An 18,760-nucleotide genomic window follows, 5' to 3' on the forward strand; every position below is an offset into this window, starting at 1 on the left:
CTGCCTTCTAGTGGTTGCAGAAGGTGTTGCAGCTGATCTCATACGCCATCACCCTGAGTGAAACACCTACTTATCTCCAGAACTGCCGTATTCTTAACTGAGACTGACTTATGCCTATGTTCACGCATGACTGCAAGCCTTGAATCCAAATCACAGAGATTTATTTGGATGCAAAAGCTGTATTATGCAAGGAAAAAAAGCAACATGAGAGGATGCATATTTACAAGGAACAATGCACTTTAGTAATCACACATTGGCATGGACAGTGTAAACAGAAATTTACTGTACATTAAAATTGAATGTACCGTTGGAAAGCAAGGTAAAAAAAAAAAAAAAGGTGGGGGATGTGAACGAGGACACTGCTGTGCTTCCACAATAGGAAGATGTTTAAAGTCAGTGATATGTAAATCATCAGCCAAACTAGAACCAAAGTACAGTGACACACCTTCATCGGTGTCCTTAAAACACGAAAGCACTTAAGTCACTGCGTAGTGTGTTTTGGAACATTGGACATGCTTTATTTCAGAAATTTTCACAATTTATTTAAACATCTCACATATACAAAATAGGTACAATAGACTTTGTTGTGTCATTTTTTGAGAGAGAGGCCGCCTTAAAAAACCCATTCAGAACGAGATGAATTATGTGCTGTCAGAATGAACACTGGGTGTGGGATTGGAAGAGTGAAAAAGCCTGAAGGAAAAAAAAACAAACAAAGAAAAATAAAATCTAGAAAAAAAGAAAACAAAAGAATAAAAACCCAAACAAGACATCAGGTTTAGACTCATTCCACCTGCTTAGAATGGAGGAATATCAGGGGAAGATTGCAAGACTCCTCAAAGGTCAATACAAAATAATACAGTTTAAAAAAGTGGTTTGCTCCACAGCTGCATATTAGCACCATAGATCTTTGCTTCAAGTAACCGAGCACCTTCCGATACGGGACAAAGCTTGAAGCATTAGAAGTCATAACATCTCGTTGTGGACCCAGGTTTTGGTAATAGTATTTTCTTTAGGTACAGGCATGAGGTAGTTTAAACCTTTTTTCATGGAAATTGTGGTTTTAAACCTCCTCTTTGGAAGATATACAAAGACCACAAAGTGATGCATACTTTCAGCGTTTTTATTACACTTCTTTTATTTTTTACAAAAGGATGACATGATGTCCCACAACAAGGTGTATTCCCGCGTCCCTTTGGGTTGCTGTATTTATTTTGCATTGCACCAACGCTCCGATCAGTCCGTTCAGTCCTCTCCGATAGTTGCCCATCGTAAGCAAGTGGATGCGCAGAGAGAAATCAGCATTCAGTATAAAAAAAAAAAAAACGAACACAGATAGAAGGGCAGAGATTTTGTTTTTGTTTTTTTCGTTCTTCCTCTCTTTTTTTTCCGGTGTTAATTTATCATGAGTCTATTTATTTGAAACAGACTGGGCCAATGTCCAAACCAAACTCCTGATCAGCTCCACCAATGTCCAAAGGTGCAATGTCGAGGATGGGGAGGCGAGATGGTTTATTTGTTCTGTACTCGATCACTGTCTTGCTCCACTCACCAGTGTGTGTCTGCAGGTGTAAATCGGAGGAAAAGAGAGGTTGAGTATTGGAGCAGAGGTTTAACAACACAAGTCACAAAGCTGCGAAGCAGACTGAAACGTAACAGCAATGCTACTCACAGTGCAGCCGTCCTCTAGCACGGAGAAGGTGAAGCGGCTGTTGCCCTCAGCTCTCAGCTCCACATCGTTGGAGCCCTGGAGTACCACGGCCTTCTTCAGGCTGCCGCTCTCACCGTCCATGTAGGCAACGCTGTTCTTGCAGTGGTAGGTGATGTTCTGGCTGGCCTGGTTGGACAGCAGGCGCATGAAGGCCAGCTGGGTGGCCATGCTCTGGGGGCTGAGGGTCTCATCGTTGTAGGTGAACTGCAGGAAGGAAAGAACCAGTGAGTGTTTCCTGTAGAGGTTAAGCTTGTTTTCATTTCACATGAAGCAAGTTGCCTGCTCTCTCACCTCAGTGCCACCGTTGATGGTCTCACCGAACCAGACGTGCTTCTTGTTCTCGGTGCTTCTGTACCAGTTCTTGCGGGCGATGCTCTCAGGGTGGGCGTAGATGCAGGTCTCACGGGTGGTGAAGTCGCAGAAGACCTTGATGGCATCGTTGGTGCAGCCCTGGTTGGGGTCGATCCAGTAGAATCCTTCAGGAAAAGCAGAGAGTCGCATTAACTGGAGTAGGTCAGTTACACGCATGGCCTCTGTAAATGCTTCAGAACATAGTAACAGTGGCACTTTGCTATTATTTTCAGGAGCTGAAGCCAAGCTTACCGCTGCTCCAGTCAGGGTGGCTGAGCTTGATGTCACGGCAGGTGCGGGCAGGGTTCTTCCTGGATCCCTCAGGGGTGAGCAGGTTCTCGATCTGAGTGTTGAGAGACTTGATGGTGGCATCGACCTCGTAGTCCTTGGCTCTCAGAGCAGGCTGGTCAGCTCTGTACTCATCATATCCTCCGGAGACATCGTATCCACCACCAGCAGGGCCGGGAGGTCCAGGCAGACCGGGAGGTCCGGGAGGACCCTAACATGGATAAGACAATGGAGTGATGTGTAAAGAACAGTTCTGTAATAGCACTAAACTGTCCAGTGTGCAAAATAAAAGTTGCAGTATTTAAGAAGGTGATGAAGCTGTTGATATAAAGGACAACTTACCACTGGTCCGGTGTATCCATTGGGTCCACGAGGACCAGGAGCACCCATAGTACCATGGCCACCAGGTCTGCCATCCTTACCAACGGGTCCATGGGGTCCAGCAGGTCCCTAAAGAAATCACATCACACAGTCAAACATTTGTGTTTTTATTAATCTACAAATTAAGGGTGCTCTGTCAAAAATAGCAGGAGTGTATGTGGGTAGGAGTGGCTAGGAGCTAGGAGCCACATACACTTATTTCTCACTAACGGTGAAACTTTTCAATAGGGCATGCACAGATGATCTTCGATGCATGTAGAAGAAAAAAAATAAGCAAGCTGCTGGGATTCTACTCACTCTGGGTCCAGAAGGTCCATGAGCTCCAGCAGCGCCAGTGTCACCGGAAGGTCCCTGTGGTAAAAGAAAACACATCACTCAGTGGCATTTTAGTGACAACAAGTCTTTCCTCTCCATGATTACATTGCCCTGCAAATGCTACTGGAATCTGTATTGAAGCATTGTTTATGAGCATAATGGGGCTGAGTATTCATACAGTTCTTGTGCATTATGCTGCTGTGCAGCCACTCACAGAAGGTCCAGGCATTCCCTGGAGACCAGGATGTCCACGCAGACCCTTCATGCCTCTCTCTCCCCTGTCTCCAGCAACTCCCTTCTCACCACGAGGTCCAGCAGGTCCCTACATTGAACAAAGACACAGGCTTAAACATATTGTGGTGCATTCCTTTTGTAATTTCATTTGCTTTGCTAGTGTATTATACTTACAGGGGCACCTCTAGCTCCAGCGGGGCCAACAGCTCCAGATGAACCTGATGGGCCCTAGGGACAGGAAAAAAAGTGAAACAAGCAGACGATTGTAGATAAAAGTACCCAGTAAACAATTTTGCTTATATTGGGAATTTAATGATTAGAATATTTACAGCCTCTCCACGGTTTCCAGGTCTGCCGGCAGCTCCAGTGGGTCCAGCAGGTCCAGGGGCACCAGCAAGTCCCATGGCGCCAGCAGATCCAGGCTCACCACGGTCTCCCTAAGCACGGTGGGTCATGGTGGAAGTTGGTTAAAACATAGTATATATATATATATATATATATATATGTGTGTTCTGTGCATGATAATGGCTTAAGGTACACGACAGGGCATTACCTTCAATCCAGCAGCACCAGGACGACCAGGAGGTCCATCGTTACCAGTGTTGCCCTGTGGATTGTAAAGAACAGAGAAGTTTATATAAAGGTTTAACAGGCTTACTATTTTAAAATGTTATGTGATTTTTTTAAAGCAAATATATCACAGAAAATACAGAACACACAATTATATTATTTTAGCACTCTCTATAAATCATTCATAGATCGGTAGTAGGGGTTACAAGTCTTTACCTCACGTCCAGCCTCTCCCTGGGGTCCGGTCATACCAGGCAGGCCAATGTTGCCAGGGACTCCACGGGCTCCAGGGGGACCAGCAGGTCCAACTCTACCAGGCTCTCCCTGGGATATGACACAGAGAAAATCAGTGGGTCAAATATAGTCAACCAATAACATGGATGCTGTGTACGTTCAGACTTTTGGGGACGAGGGATCTTCCCATTATCAAAAGTGCATGTGGTCTTTCTGAGACATCCTCCAAAATGGAAATTATGGTCTGTCGTCTGGACTAGCACTGTTGTCCATGCATATTTAAAATTTGTTGTCCATGGTTTGAAGTGACCAACACTTTCTGAATGATAATACACATTCAGTGGTTCATCAAACAGGTAATTTTTTTTCGTGGTATAATCAGAACTAGTTTCTACTTACCACACCACCAGCAGCACCAGGTGTACCACGATCTCCTCTAGAACCAGGCAGACCAACGAATCCCTGAAGTCCAAGAGGACCAGAAGATCCAGGAGCACCAGGAGGACCCTAAAATACATCATCAGTCACACATTAAAGAGCTGAGGATGCAGTTCTTAAGATCTATATATGCACATCAGCGGTATAAGCATGGATGCCACTAAAGTGTCCTCAAAGTTTCAGTGCACCGCAATTTCAAGAGGGCTATAACTTACAGGGGGGCCAGACTCTCCAGAGGGTCCCTTCTCTCCAGCAAGACCAGATGGTCCAATCATTCCGGACTCTCCAGAAGGACCAGAGGGACCAGCATCACCACGAGGACCACGAGGTCCATCCTTACCAGAGTTACCAGCGGGGCCAGGGGGTCCAACAATACCCTGAGAGGGGAAGAGAAGGAACGAGGGGTCATGTCAAGTCAGTTTGTATGTTTGAGGTTATTACTAAAATGTAATTTATTAGTAAATGCAAAATCCATACTTACAACAGGACCAGCAGCACCAACTCTGCCGGCAGCACCAGGGAAACCAGTCAGACCCTGACCAGAAACACACACAGTGGTTAAGCGGAGGTCATTCAAAATGTTTGTTGTGTCTATGTTTGTGTGTGTAGATGGGCTGAGAGTTAAGACACGATACACATAGTTTTAGATCTGCACAAATACAAAATTCAATCAGCAGTTCTTCAAATCCATAAGATGGATTTTGATGACATTATTTGCTGGTTGTCTAGAAACCTTTCTGAACTGAGCAGAAACTAGATGGAAATATTTGTTGTTGGTCTAAAATTCAAGATGGAAAATCTGTTAATATTTATCACCGCTTTTTCTCAAACACAGCGAGCAGGTTAGAACCCTGAGCATTATTTTGGACAGTTATCTCAGTTTTGATAGTCATGTTAATAAGGTCACCAGGACTGCTTTCTGCCACCTAAATTGATCAAAAGTTAGAAAATACTTCTCTCAAACTGACTTCGAGGATATGATCCATTCATTCATATCAAACAGGTTAGACTGCTGTAACGCTCTATTTGCAGAACTATCAGAATTATCAGTATAACTACTTATATTCGTTCAGAATGCAGCAGCCAGAGCCTTACATGTACACGCAAATGTGAACATAATACCCTAATACTGAAGTCACTTTATTGGTTTTGAGTTTAACATGAAATTACCGTTAAAATCTATGAGTTCATAAAGCTCTTTGGTTTGGTCCTCCAACACATCTTTGACTTGTTTAGTGTCTATAAACCAGTCGTACCTCTCAGGTAATCTTTTAACTGGTCCCAGAATGAGATATAAATGAGTGCCGAGGTTGCTTTCAGTTAATGTGATGCTCTTCAAAAACAACCTGACCCCTGACCTGAGGTCAGTTACACCTGTGCCTACATTCAAAAATGGACTAAAAACCTCTTACAGGCTTACACTTACACTGTATGAGTGTGTATGTTTGTGCGTGTGTGCATGCTAACTTATATTATATGTCTTTGTACAATTTGTTTTATTGTTTTTATTTCCTTAAGTCATTCCAAAGATAAAAGGCTTTTTTGTGTTTTTATCTTTAATGGCAAGCAGATTGATTTTACATGTAGCGAAATGTGCTGTATGAATAAAATTGCCTTTGGTGTTACCATTAAGATACATTTGAGTGATTTAGAGGAAACACTGGAAAATGAACAGATCAAAAGCTGACAAAGTCTGCTAAGTTAAAACAGTGATACTGTGCGGTTACGTGCATAAATTTACACAAATGCACACAATATTGACTCACTAGTACAAACTAGTTCCTATTTGGGCTTATATTAAAAAATATAAACATTTTAAAAAGGGCAGTACAAGAAATAACTGATAAGTGGCTTAATCTCATGTTTTAATGTTGCCTTTTTTTTTAAGTTCCTAACAGCTTTGATTGGAACTCCTACTCACTGCATGCTATGGTTGCTTTTAAGCCCACAGAGTTAATGAGTGCATTCATGAGAGTGTCGTGTGTGGCTGGTAAAGCTGTTTATTTGTATGTTTGAATACTCACAGAAGGTCCATTGTCTCCACGAGCACCAGGAGGTCCACCAGGGCCAGCAGGACCCTAGATACCGGAAGAAGAAATCAAACTCAGTGTCATATCAAGACTGCTCACCTCTAATCTATAAACATAAACAGTATTTTGAAATAGCTGTTGATTTTATCCCACAGTGAACACTCTCATAGATGCCTGGTAATGCTAAATCAGTGAAATCATGTTAGATCTCTCTCTCAATTTGTTTAGCTTTGCTGGATGCGTGTTTGTGTGTGTATATGTCCGGTGAAAGTGGTACTTACAGCAGGTCCAGACTGTCCAGCAGGTCCAGCGAGGCCAGAGGGGCCAACTTCTCCCTTTCCTCCTGAAGGTCCACGCTCTCCTCTTGCTCCAGGTTGACCATCAGCACCCTGTAGCAAGCGTGGTTGTGGTATGTAAGTATTGGCTAATCTTTATCTATTGAACATGACATGGGGAATGGGGTACTGAATTTCAAAATGGACTTACAGGGGGGCCAGCGAATCCAGGACCTCCAGCGGGTCCAACCTCTCCACGTTCGCCCTGTGGACAACAAGCAGTGGGGTCAAAAAGACTGTTCAAACTAAAAGATGGAAGCTTGTGTTTTGCCAGGTTCTGCTATGAGATGTTTGAACGCAAATGTAAGCTAGTGGAACAAGGAGTGATCAGCAGCTACTCACAGAGGGTCCACGAGGTCCAGCTGGGCCGGCAGGTCCGAAGGAACCACCCTCACCCTGGAAGAGAGAACAGGAAACATTTTATTAGCTTACAGTTGTTCCAAGCATCCACTGACTTGTCACGCTCCATTATGCAGAAAGCCGAGATAGCTAATAGGAATATACTTCAATATGCAATATATTATAAGAATGCTCTAAATAGTCAGCATTTTCATTCTTAAAGAATTTTGTTACTGTACTCTTGGCTCTGTTGGTTGTGTTTATAGAACAACATACACAAACACTCAGGAAAACAAATTTAAAAAATACTTGCAAATTCATATATTTTGATTTAAATAAATATTTAAATGCCAGTAATAAATATGAATACTTGTTTTCTGCATTATTTTTAGGTTAACCACTGTCATCTTACATTTCATTGCAGGTTACTCATTGCTGTTATTTTGCATGATAGCCATTAGATGGCGGTGTTGAGGTTCTAGCTTTAGTCATAACAGTGTTTTGGCTACTTAAAATTTCTGTTTTAGAGGGGTGGGATGTCCCACATAAAGGTACTGAGCAATAAAATTATGAAAGTGGTGTGAACGTCTGCAAATGGCTTTTTATTTAAGGTAACTGGTCCTACAGTGGATGAGTTATGTTCAATACTTTTGCTGGCATTCATTTTTTAAATACCGTAAAAATGAATTAAATATTAAAAAACCCCAATCAAACAAAGTTTGTTTGCATTATAGAACAAATCTAAAAACATTACATTTGGTGGTTTCTTTCTATTATTTATTTAATGGCAACTATTTTATCAACTTACCTTATCACCGTTGGCTCCAGTGGGTCCTGGAGGTCCAGCAGGTCCTTGCAGACCCTAGATTAAGTGAGGAGAGCACACTGAGATCACTGACTGACACACTCAAATTGAGGAAATAAATGTGTAAAGTTTTTACATTAAGCATACTAACAAAGACGGGAGAGTTTTACTTACACGGGGACCATCTCTGCCAGGATTGCCGTCAGGGCCTTTGTGTCCATTCTCTCCCTTGGGAGAGGGGAAGAGGGTGTAAGACGCACAACAGCAAAGAAACAATACTCCCTCATTTACACCCATTTTATTTGCTGGTGGCAGATTTCTAGAACTTTACCTTCTCTCCCTTGGGTCCAGGAGTACCAGCACCTCCACGCTCTCCGGGCATGCCACCGGCTCCCTGATGTCCAGGTGCACCAGCAGCTCCAGCAGGACCAGGCTCTCCCTGGAAACAAAGAGGATAAACTTGGGTTCATATTTGAACAACATAAATATTGATGTTTTCAATTTTCCAGCTATATACAGATTTTATTATCACATAACTCTTCATTTTTAAAGTTTCTCAGAGCTATCACTGCATAAACAGTGGGATTTTGATCAGTAAGCAGTGCTGGAAATTGCTGTGAAAGTGCATTTTAAAGACCATTCCGTGACAGGCCAGAGAACGTCTATGAACTGTCAGGTTTCATGACATATGTTCAGAAGTTCCATCAATTTCTGTAAAAATAGAACTGTCTTACCTTGCCACCATCAGCTCCAGGGGCTCCAGCAGGTCCACGGGCTCCAATTGGTCCCTGAGGTCCAGCAGATCCAGCAGCACCAGGGTTACCACGCTCTCCCTGGAGAAACAGACATGCATATTTTAATTTGTGTTCTCTATATGTGATTCTGAGTATGTTTTTATAGCAATAGATTTAAAGGTTTGAAAAGCCTACAACATATTAAAGGGTCTTGATTCATTTGGTGCACATAGACCTGGACACATATGCACTTTTGACAGGCTTTGCTAATGTGTAAAAATCCTATATTGCTGCATTTGTTTTGGAAAACAATGTCACTGACAGGTGATCTCACCTTGCCACCAGCAGCTCCAGCAGGTCCTGGCTCTCCTGGAATACCCTACAGAGGCATTTTTGTTTGGTTAGACATGGACTTCACTTTCAATAATGCTGCTTTCACTACAGTTTTCCAAATACTTACTCTGTCTCCAGCCTTGCCAGCCTCACCAGCAGTTCCAGCGGGTCCAGGCAGACCCTGAAAATATCAAGACTCTACATCAGCTCCAATTGCATCAAAAATTTTAGCAATCAGCTTAAAATGGCTGTAAAATCATGCACCATTTTTCTATATTTAGAGAAAATTATGGATCAAAACCTGGAAGCCAGGAGCACCAGAAGGTCCCTGCTCTCCCTTCTCACCAGGTCCTCCCTGTAGAGAGAAAGAGACAAGTTATCAGAGTCGAAGACAAAGACGATGCAGTGGCTTTTATTCATCAAGATCTACTCATGCGCTGCACATAAGATCACGCACAGCAGGTCCAGTAGCACCAGTGGCTCCATTGTTGCCATCAGGTCCAGGGGTTCCCTAGACACAAGGATAAAGAGAGTGATGCCTTTTAACTACTGAAGCCATTACCAAATTAAATTCAAGTTTTATATATTATAACATTTGTGACTTACTCTCAGTCCAGTGGGGCCAGTGGCTCCCCTCTCTCCAGGCTTGCCAGGCTCACCCTAAAACAAAAAGCAGTTAGTAAGTTAATAAGTACAGATTTAGGTTAACTTGAAAAACAAAGAAGGATATAGTTCCATGTTTAATTCTTGAAAAAAAAAAGGCTTACAGAAGGTCCTTTGGGTCCAGGGAAACCAATGTTTCCGGACAGGCCTCTAGGTCCACTTGGGCCTGGAGGTCCACTGCGGCCATCTTGTCCAGAAGGACCCTGGAGCGACAAACAAAGATTGCAGAAGGAAATTATATTTACTGTAAAAAAAACAGTAGGAACAATAGATGAAATAAAATTGAGGTTTACTTACAGAGGGTCCCTCCTTTCCTGGGGGTCCGGAGCTTCCAGGGCTTCCTGGGAGACCCTGTGGACAATAATAGCTGCCATGAATTTTCCATTAAAGTTTTCTTATGGAAATTTGCATAGAAAGTTAAGACTTTGCAACTACAACTTGATTAGGCAGGCAGGCATGATACTCTGCGTCTACACATTATGAGGTTTATATAATCTTGTAAGGTGAAGCCCTGTGTTTTTTTTCTTTTAATCATGGACGTTTGTAAGTAAATTCTCAGTGAATATCCAGGGTTTTCATGTAAATCTAACACTTAATAATTTCTTACAAAATTAAGACTTGAAATGAAGACTTTCACTTTAGAAATTCAGAGTTTTTTCCATCTCCATATTAGCTCCATATTTTTTTTTAAAACTACAACTGCCAAATATGCACTTGCACTTTGAGGTGTCTCTGTAACTTCCTGAAACTGTGAATTACAACCATTCAAGAACAGGATTTAGTAAAAAGCTCACCCTGAGACCAGCTGGGCCAGGCTCACCAGCACGGCCAGCATCTCCAGGGGGTCCACGAGGTCCAGCAGCACCAGAAGCACCACGGGCACCAGGCATACCCTATGAAAAGGGCAGATGAGACAAATTATGAGACTTAATGTTGCCTGTATTTCAAGCAAAAAAGAGTTTTTTTAATCACTGAATACTTACAACAGGGCCAGTTCTTCCCTCACCACCAGGCATGCCACGGCTGCCAGGAGCACCCTAAAGGAGTCAAATGAGAATTAATGGCTGATCCCAGTAAAATGTCTCCGGCTGTAGTACATTTATGGCTCAAACTATTAAAGATGATGGGACTCACTCTAGCTCCACGGGCACCAGCAAGTCCAGTAGCACCAAGCTCACCAGTGGGTCCTCTCTTGCCCTCCTCACCCTGAGGTCCAGGGGCTCCCTGAGGTCCAGAGTTACCCTGAGGGAAACAACATAGCAAAACGGTCATTAAATGTGCAACAGAGAGGTTTTCAGATTTATTTGGATCAAATTCTAAATGATGATAAGGACATAAACTTACAGGTTCTCCTTTGGGACCAGTATCTCCCTTTATACCCTGAACACCAGGATCTCCCTAAAATAGACAGATAAAGAGACACAGTTAATCAAAAGAGCAATCATCTGTGAACAATTATGACAGTACTGGGGCGTAAGGACAGAGAATGTTTCCAGGTGGCTATTTTGTTTCTTGTGTACTCACACCCAGGCCTCTAGGTCCAGCAGCACCCTGAGGTCCCTGTGGTCCGGGTCCTCCTCTTGGTCCAGGGAAGCCAGGAGCTCCGGCAACACCAGGGGTGCCCTAAACAACAGGTATGGTCAACAGGTCAGCATAGCATCCTATTATATCAAACCGTATCAAAATAAAGATAGCTTGGTGTGACCCTGGAAATTTGTATGCACTTTTGGCTCAAGTCAGATACTTACAGCAGCTCCCTTAGCTCCATTCAGGCCATTAGCACCAGGGTTACCCTGGAGAGAAAGAACAAGAAAAAAAAGTCAAGTCATTTTATTTAAAGAAAACACATTTTCAACTGATCATGTTAACATGACACCAATCTTCCCTAAAATCATGACTAAATTATAGGACTCAGAGTCAAGTAAAAGATTGATAACAGAAACAGTGGTTACACGTGACCGGAGAGTGACCTTGATGGAAACAACCTTGTATACTTACAGAGGGACCAACGGGGCCAACAGCACCATTGGGTCCGGGCTCGCCTCTAGATCCCTGAGGTCCAGATGGGCCAGTAGCTCCCACGGGTCCGGTCTCTCCCTGTCAGCAGCACAAATACATCCACAATCAAACAGTGTGCCGATATTACCTAGTGGTTGTTGGTTTTATAGTTAAAGCAGCTTAAGCAGCATTAAGTATTTGTTTTGGTTTGCAGTACTAACAGTCAAAATGACTGTTTAAATGAAAAACATTAATAGTTCAGGGCTTATTGTTGATTCCCCTGGGGGATACTATATAAGAATATGTGATTGGGCAGGAGCTTGCAGGCACTGGTTGTACTTGTCCTATACAGCAATAAAAACTGCCTTTTTTCACCCTAATCGTGAACCTCTCTGAGAGGCAACAGGAAGTGGCATCACACTCACCTTGGGGCCGGGGCCACCGGGAAATCCTGGGGGTCCAGCAGCACCGAGGGGTCCCTGAATAAAGGAAAAGCAGGAACACATAATAAAGTCCAAAATTTAAGAATGAACCTTTTCTGACTTGGCAGGATGGCACATTACAGTATTCATCGTGATTTATATATGAAGACAGGCTGAAGTCCAATCAGGAAAAAGCATCTCAGTGGTATCTTCTCACTCTAACACCGATAAAGGGGTTATAAGTGTGTGTGTACTCACAGCAGGGCCAGTAGGTCCAACATTGCCATCAGCACCACGAGCACCAGCAGGGCCAGCAGGGCCGGGGCGGCCTCTCTCACCAGGAAGACCACGAGCTCCCTGAAGGCAAGACAGTTCCCTACAATTATCACCTGTACAGGTTTTTATACCACAGCATCATTATCATCCCATGAACATGATGCTGACTGACGCAAACAGTCACAAACATCCAAGTCAGATGCCTTTACTAAAGCTTTTGTGCATGAAAGGTGAATCTCAAACTCACAGCAAGTCCAGGGCTTCCAGCAGCTCCATGAGCACCAGGCTCGCCCTATGGGAGGGAAAATGGTACGATGAGGAATGTGTCTAAACATTTTCAAATTTATCACTAATAATTAACTGGGAACTATTAAGAATTACAGTTTTTATTTTTTGATACATCCATAGAGCAGCTAGTTGTCGCCTTACCTTGGGGCCAGCACCACCGGGCTCTCCCTTGCGTCCATCCAGGCCAGTGTATCCCTGAAACACAGGAGCACAGTGATGAAGGCAGGTGAAGATATGAGAAATGTTATATAATTATAAATAAATATAACCGTTTAGATCAACATGTGAGAAGGATAATAGATTCAAATTGTAGCGCACTGCTCCAGAGATAAAACAGAACAAGGAAAAGAGTCCAACAGGGGTTATATTATAGGAGACATTAAAAAACGTCTTAAAAAAGCTATTTATAAAATCAAACATGGGTTATAGAAAGCTTTGCATCTGTCTCCATCCATCATAGGAAGGAAATGTTCAATACCTAACACCTTTCCGTGAAGCACTTTTGCAATCCAGTTATGTTAACAGGCTAAGAACTTCAAGGCATCCATTAGGAATTCAGGAGGTTAGGTCCATAATCACTCCCTGTGGAGGTAATTACGATGCTCTATATAACTTAAGTCCAATTTCTAAGGAGCACAGGTGTGTCTCCACCTCCACTTTCTTCTTTTTAGCACTTTGTTTGAGCTCTCAGGTGTCCACAAAGGATCGGGTAAAGTTAAAGCAGAGGGGAAAAAAATCAGCACTCACTCTGTGTCCCTTCATTCCTGGAAGTCCAGGGGTTCCAGGGAATCCACGAGCACCCTGCAAATCAAACACAAAGAACATATTAAGTACTTCACATCTGCAAATCCATCTCTTGCTTATATCTATTTGTGGTTATCGTGGTGCAAATCTCTTACCTGAGGGCCGGGGACACCTCTGTCTCCGGGCTTGCCAGGTCTGCCATTGTTACCCTGTGAATCAATGAAATAGACTTTAGGCCACAACAAAAAACTACTGCAGCCACTCGCAAAACATTCACAGAAGAGTGGCAACAAAAATTATTTTGCATTTTGAACAGTAGTTACACTAATGTGTACGTACATCTTCTCCAGCTTTGCCAGGAGGTCCAGGAGGGCCACGAGGACCAACAGCGCCCTGGGAAAGAAAACCAGAGGATTAAGATCTCCAGGATGAACTTTTAAATTGACATTGAAAGAAGTGTAAATGTTTAGGAGGATGATCTTACGGCCTGTCCGGGCTCTCCAGGCTCACCAGCGTGTCCTGTGTGTCCCTGAGGTCCCTGTTGAATGAGAGGAGATGCAGCATTTAGTCATAAAAATCTTTAAAAAGACAGTTGTATAGGTTTAATTTTCGCACATATTTATACTTACAGAAGCTCCAGGAGGTCCGGGAGGGCCTCTTGGTCCCATCAAACCCTGAAAAGAAGAAAAGAAGTAAACCATCAATCATCAGCTCTCAGTTAGATTGTCATTAAAACATTTTGTGGTGACTGAAATCAAAATTTAAACACGTGAAATACACGAAACTTTCCATGCACTGTAGTCATCCCAAATTATATATGTAAAAATATTAGTTTTTGTGACATATGGGCTAGTGTTGTTGTGTGGCAATGAAGAGAGGGGTCCTCACCATGGGTCCAGGGCCAGGATCAGGGGCTTTTACACCATCGTACTGAGCAGCAAAGTTCTGTTGAACAGAAGAAAGCACAGATTAATACTTATGTATGCATAATAAACACTTTTCTATAGCAAAAGGGCATTAAGACTGAAGTAATTCAGATTTCCAGTTCCAGTAGTTCCTGTAGTTCAAACTTGTCTCACAATCAGCAGCCACAGACTACTGCAAACATGCGCTTTATTCACCTGAAGAGTTTCTTAAAACACTAAAGTTACCACCGAGCAGCTTTATGGATTAAACACAGACAAAATGAGCAAAATGAGTGGTAACCAGGCATGTGGTATCTCTTTTTTTAAAACGCCTTGATCCAAAATGGATAAATGACAAAAAGGTCAAAGGTTACAGGGTTAATTAAGGAGACAGAGAGGGGCAACCAGAGGTCAAAAAAATAAAAGAAGCTATACGCTTTTTACGGCTGGTTTCATGTTTGTTTCCTATGAACGGCTTGTCATTTTTTCCTCAAAGATGCTTTATCAGCATTATTTAGAGCACATTTGCAGTAAACACCATCTACGCAGGCTGTTTATTCTCTACTTACTCCTCCAAGTCCAGGGGGACCAGGGGGGCCAGCGGGGCCAGGAAGTCCGGGTAAACCATCTTTTCCATTTGGGCCGGGAGGACCCTGTAAAACAGAGATGACATGAGTTGGTAAACACTGTTATTATTGAACGATGAGCTGCTGAGATTTAAGGAGGCGACGCTTGTCTGTTTTTATCTCGCAAGCTCTTATTTTGAAAAAATTAAGGCATTTTAAATTGTAAAAATAAATCAGTGAATAAGTCTGCCACACTTTCGTATCAAAGATATCAGAGGCATTCTCATATGTTACAATTAAGAAAAATAGTGCCATTGGAAATGTAAACAAAGGGGTGTGGCCTGCCAAGGTTAACAGGTCAGGTGATGTTGACAAAAACGTTGCCAAAGATGCCTCATGAGTGTAAATGATCAAATACTTCAGTGGCATGTTAGCGTGTTTATCACAGACAGAGCAGTTTTGCATCTGCTTACCCGGTCACCTCGAGGTCCTTTCGCTCCTCCAGGACCCTGCGGCACAAAAGTCACTCAGTCAGACCAAAAACATGGAGCAGATGGCCTCAGTTTGTTACTTCAATAGCATTTCATTTCAAAACTATCCCCACACTAAAGCGGGCCACCGCTTCTGATCTGAAAACCAGATGCATGCAACCTGGACTTAAACTGTAATTTAAAACAATCTGGGATTTCTTGTATCCTCAGAGGATAAGCAAGTCAAGAAAAATAAAGGGCAACAAAAGAAAACAGAAAAACTGAGTGATTGAACCAGTCATCATGAAGGTGGCATTTGAACTTTCCTAATATAAACTATGCTTCATGCATCTTAGACACAATTCAAACAAGCCAGAGGTCCAACATTATGCATTATTGCCTCGATTAAGATAAATAGAAGATCTTTTCAGTCTTTTCAGGGTTCCATGCAACAATTTAATGAGCTGGCAATCCCACTCATTCAGATTATTGCCTTCTATTCTTGTGTGTGACTGTAATGACGTCTGGCCATTGTTCTAAAATAATGCAGCGTGCAGACGTGCTGTCACAGTGACATGTCAATCACGCTCGTGCAGATAAACTAATGTGAGAACTCAGGAGGACAGTGTGCATGTGGTCAACATGCTCACATCAGAGATGCTGAGAGGCAACAAAATGAAACATCCAAACCCAGACTGGACAATCACTCAGGAGTATGAGCATGTTAGTCCATGGAACAGCTATCACGTTACCACAACCACACCATGCACAGTGTGCCTGGACGTGGTGAAGCTGTAAACACCAAATGCAGTGGGTGCTTAGTTTCAGGCAATCTCAGCTATGAGCAGAAGAATTCCCAAATTCAATCTTAAATCAGGATCAGAGGGAGACTCCAAACGGAGCCAAAGCCAGCTGTTATAGGGGCAAACCTCCCTCTCTGGCTCCTCACTGCTGTCCTCAGAAAAGGTCCTTTGTACCAGGCCCCATGGGTGCCTCAGCCCTGTGGTTTTAGCTTTCATTGACACAAACTTAAGCCAATAGGACCCTCACCTATTCATGGACAGGAAGGGAGAAAACTGCAAGAAATAACTCAGCTCAGGGTCTGAAATTCCTAACGGCACTCCTCTGCCATAGTTCAGATTGCTTGAATGGTTAAAAGACGACAGAGACCTTCATTCACGGGCTGTTTCAGAGATTGTGGAAGAAAAACGGAAAAAACTTTAAGGTATGTTGTTTTCATGGTAGCATGCACGTGTACTAACCGCAACTGTGGCATTGTAGAGATGAGGATGAGGAGGGAGAGGCAGAAGAGGGGGGCAGGGAGAGAAAAAGGGAATACGCCGTTAGAACATAATAATTTTAGGGCAAAACCTGAAAAAGAAACAAAGCAGTTTTCATCTTCTACTTAATGCTTCATGGTTGAATCTGCCTAAGATCTTCATATTAAAATGCTGAGTGTGTTATTTCAGGTTTAAAAAATTCTGGAGACTGTGTTCAAGTCAGTACATTCAAAACTAGAAAAAGTGACTTTTCAAACAGTGCTTTTCTTTTTCTTTCAATGTGTCACACAGTCGGGGGCTTTTTACACTACGCTGATCGGGTGTGTCTGTAAATGCTGAGCAGACGCTTCTGTTCAGGCCTAAAATAAGCATCCTTCCTGCATGTTTTACTCGCTGCATAACATGTCTCAGCCTCTCTTAAAAGTGTAGCTGAGGGCCATGCCTGCACAGTTTGCGAATCACAGCAAACTTTGTCAAACTGTCGGTAATGAATGTGAATGTCATTGTTGGAGCATTCCACATGTTCACGCTCCAGCTGCGAGCAAGCCTGGACAGGTCGCTTATGCCCTAGGGAAATGAATAGTTGGCCTGCTACAACATAGAAGACAAGACCTACATGATTTGTGATAAGAATGTATTAATTACTCCTGTCTTACTGCTTTTGCTGCAAAAATATTATAATGTGTGATTTTTCTCTGTTTTTTTTAAAGGGTTGTTTAAAAACTGGTGACTTCATTCTATAATGGTGCCTTGTGTTTTGCGTCTCTCTTCTGCACTGTGTTGCAGCTGCTCTCCACGACTCTGGACCAGCTGGTTACGGTTAGAGGTTGGCACAGCTGGGACCTCCCCGTGAACTCTAACACGTTATATCCTATCTGGACCACGAGGTGGCGCACTTGGCGGTTGAAAAGGGATGTGAGACTATTTATTTGCCCATTTCATGTAATATAATAATGCCAAATTTGTCATGATGTGTTACCTGTATAATCATCTTTTAATCTATAAACCCTTGTATGTTAAATGTATGCTGAACTATACTGCCATTAACTGCAAGGTAGGCTGCTCAAAAAGTACTTTAAGAATCTAAATGTAATTATAAGAGAAAACGTGTTATCGTTTAGTGTCATTTCTGCTTTAGTTTTATAAATGGGGGTTGGAGATAACGCAGATGGTGGCGAGTAGATGTTTGCACCCATGACCACCAGGGGGAGACATTAGAGTTTCCTATAATAAAGCTCATTCCCTGGACGTCTGGATGGAACAATGTGTACAACGCCCCAACAAAAGCTTTTCATCCTATTCCTGAAAGAAAACCTACATTTCGACTCATTTCATTAACTTCACATGCATTACAACTAAAAAAAAAACCTCTAGACGTTCCTCTTTTAAAGGAACAAAACTTTCTTTTCTCTTTCTCTCTCTTTCCCTTTACGGAAACTAATCAAATCATGATAACTGGGTCCTTGGAAAAAGTGAAGAATCCTCTGCATGAGCTCAATCCGTTGAGTTTTATTCAGCAGGGCTTAAAGCTGTCTTCGGCTTGACCTCGATGTAAGTCCCAAACAAAAGCCAAGATCCTCAAGAAAAAAAAATATCCATCACAGAAGAAAAAAGAGCAGATATTCAAACTTACATTGACATGATGCTAGGTATGAAGTTACTGCAAGCAGCAACAGAATCCGGGTATCCACAAAGCTGAGCATGTCTAAGCAGACATGCAGACTCCTTGTGCTGCTGAGCCCCTGTTTTTAAACCACCTTCAGGCAGACATACAGTTGTGGTGACACGAGTAACTCCAAACTTAGCAGAAACCTGCTGCCGTGATGCTAGAATAATAAAGTCCCATCAGGCTTATTTATACGACAGGAGGGTCCCTGGTCTGCGTGTCAAAAGTCAGCCCACCGGCCAATGAGAGAAGAGAAACCCAATCTAACTTCCATCCCTCCGCAGCTCAGACTTAGTCATGTGGTGCTACATCTCCCTGCCTCCTCTCCACCAGAACCCGTTTGGCAACGCTTTGGCGATGATGACGAGTGCAACGTTTTAATTA

General features: G+C 42.8%; 1 protein-coding gene across 1 annotated transcript; it reads right to left on the reverse strand.

Annotated features, from left to right (window-relative positions):
• Nucleotides 1–139: 139 nt before the first annotated feature.
• Nucleotides 140–18,549, reverse strand: col1a2 (collagen, type I, alpha 2). Its single transcript, XM_084919016.1, has 50 exons — nt 18,344–18,549; nt 17,545–17,546; nt 15,434–15,469; nt 14,964–15,047; nt 14,378–14,434; nt 14,119–14,163; nt 13,974–14,027; nt 13,829–13,882; nt 13,645–13,698; nt 13,493–13,546; nt 12,887–12,940; nt 12,705–12,749; nt 12,440–12,538; nt 12,185–12,238; nt 11,760–11,858; nt 11,510–11,554; nt 11,286–11,384; nt 11,106–11,159; nt 10,896–11,003; nt 10,745–10,798; nt 10,556–10,654; nt 10,059–10,112; nt 9,866–9,964; nt 9,705–9,758; nt 9,556–9,609; nt 9,400–9,453; nt 9,226–9,279; nt 9,100–9,144; nt 8,766–8,864; nt 8,363–8,470; nt 8,206–8,259; nt 8,035–8,088; nt 7,230–7,283; nt 7,039–7,092; nt 6,834–6,941; nt 6,547–6,600; nt 5,004–5,057; nt 4,738–4,899; nt 4,484–4,591; nt 4,067–4,174; nt 3,834–3,887; nt 3,610–3,717; nt 3,455–3,508; nt 3,261–3,368; nt 3,029–3,082; nt 2,693–2,800; nt 2,315–2,561; nt 2,003–2,187; nt 1,673–1,915; nt 140–1,562 (listed from the first exon to the last, which is right to left on the reverse strand). Exons 1-50 carry the CDS (start codon nt 18,411–18,413, stop codon nt 1,416–1,418), a joined length of 4,059 nt encoding a protein of 1,352 aa, XP_084775142.1. The 5' UTR covers nt 18,414–18,549; the 3' UTR covers nt 140–1,415.
• Nucleotides 18,550–18,760: the final 211 nt, after the last annotated feature.

This window comes from Perissodus microlepis, chromosome 22 (assembly GCF_051167445.1).
Source record: "Perissodus microlepis isolate ML-2025 ecotype Zambia chromosome 22, ASM5116744v1, whole genome shotgun sequence".
NCBI lineage: Eukaryota > Metazoa > Chordata > Actinopteri > Cichliformes > Cichlidae > Perissodus > Perissodus microlepis.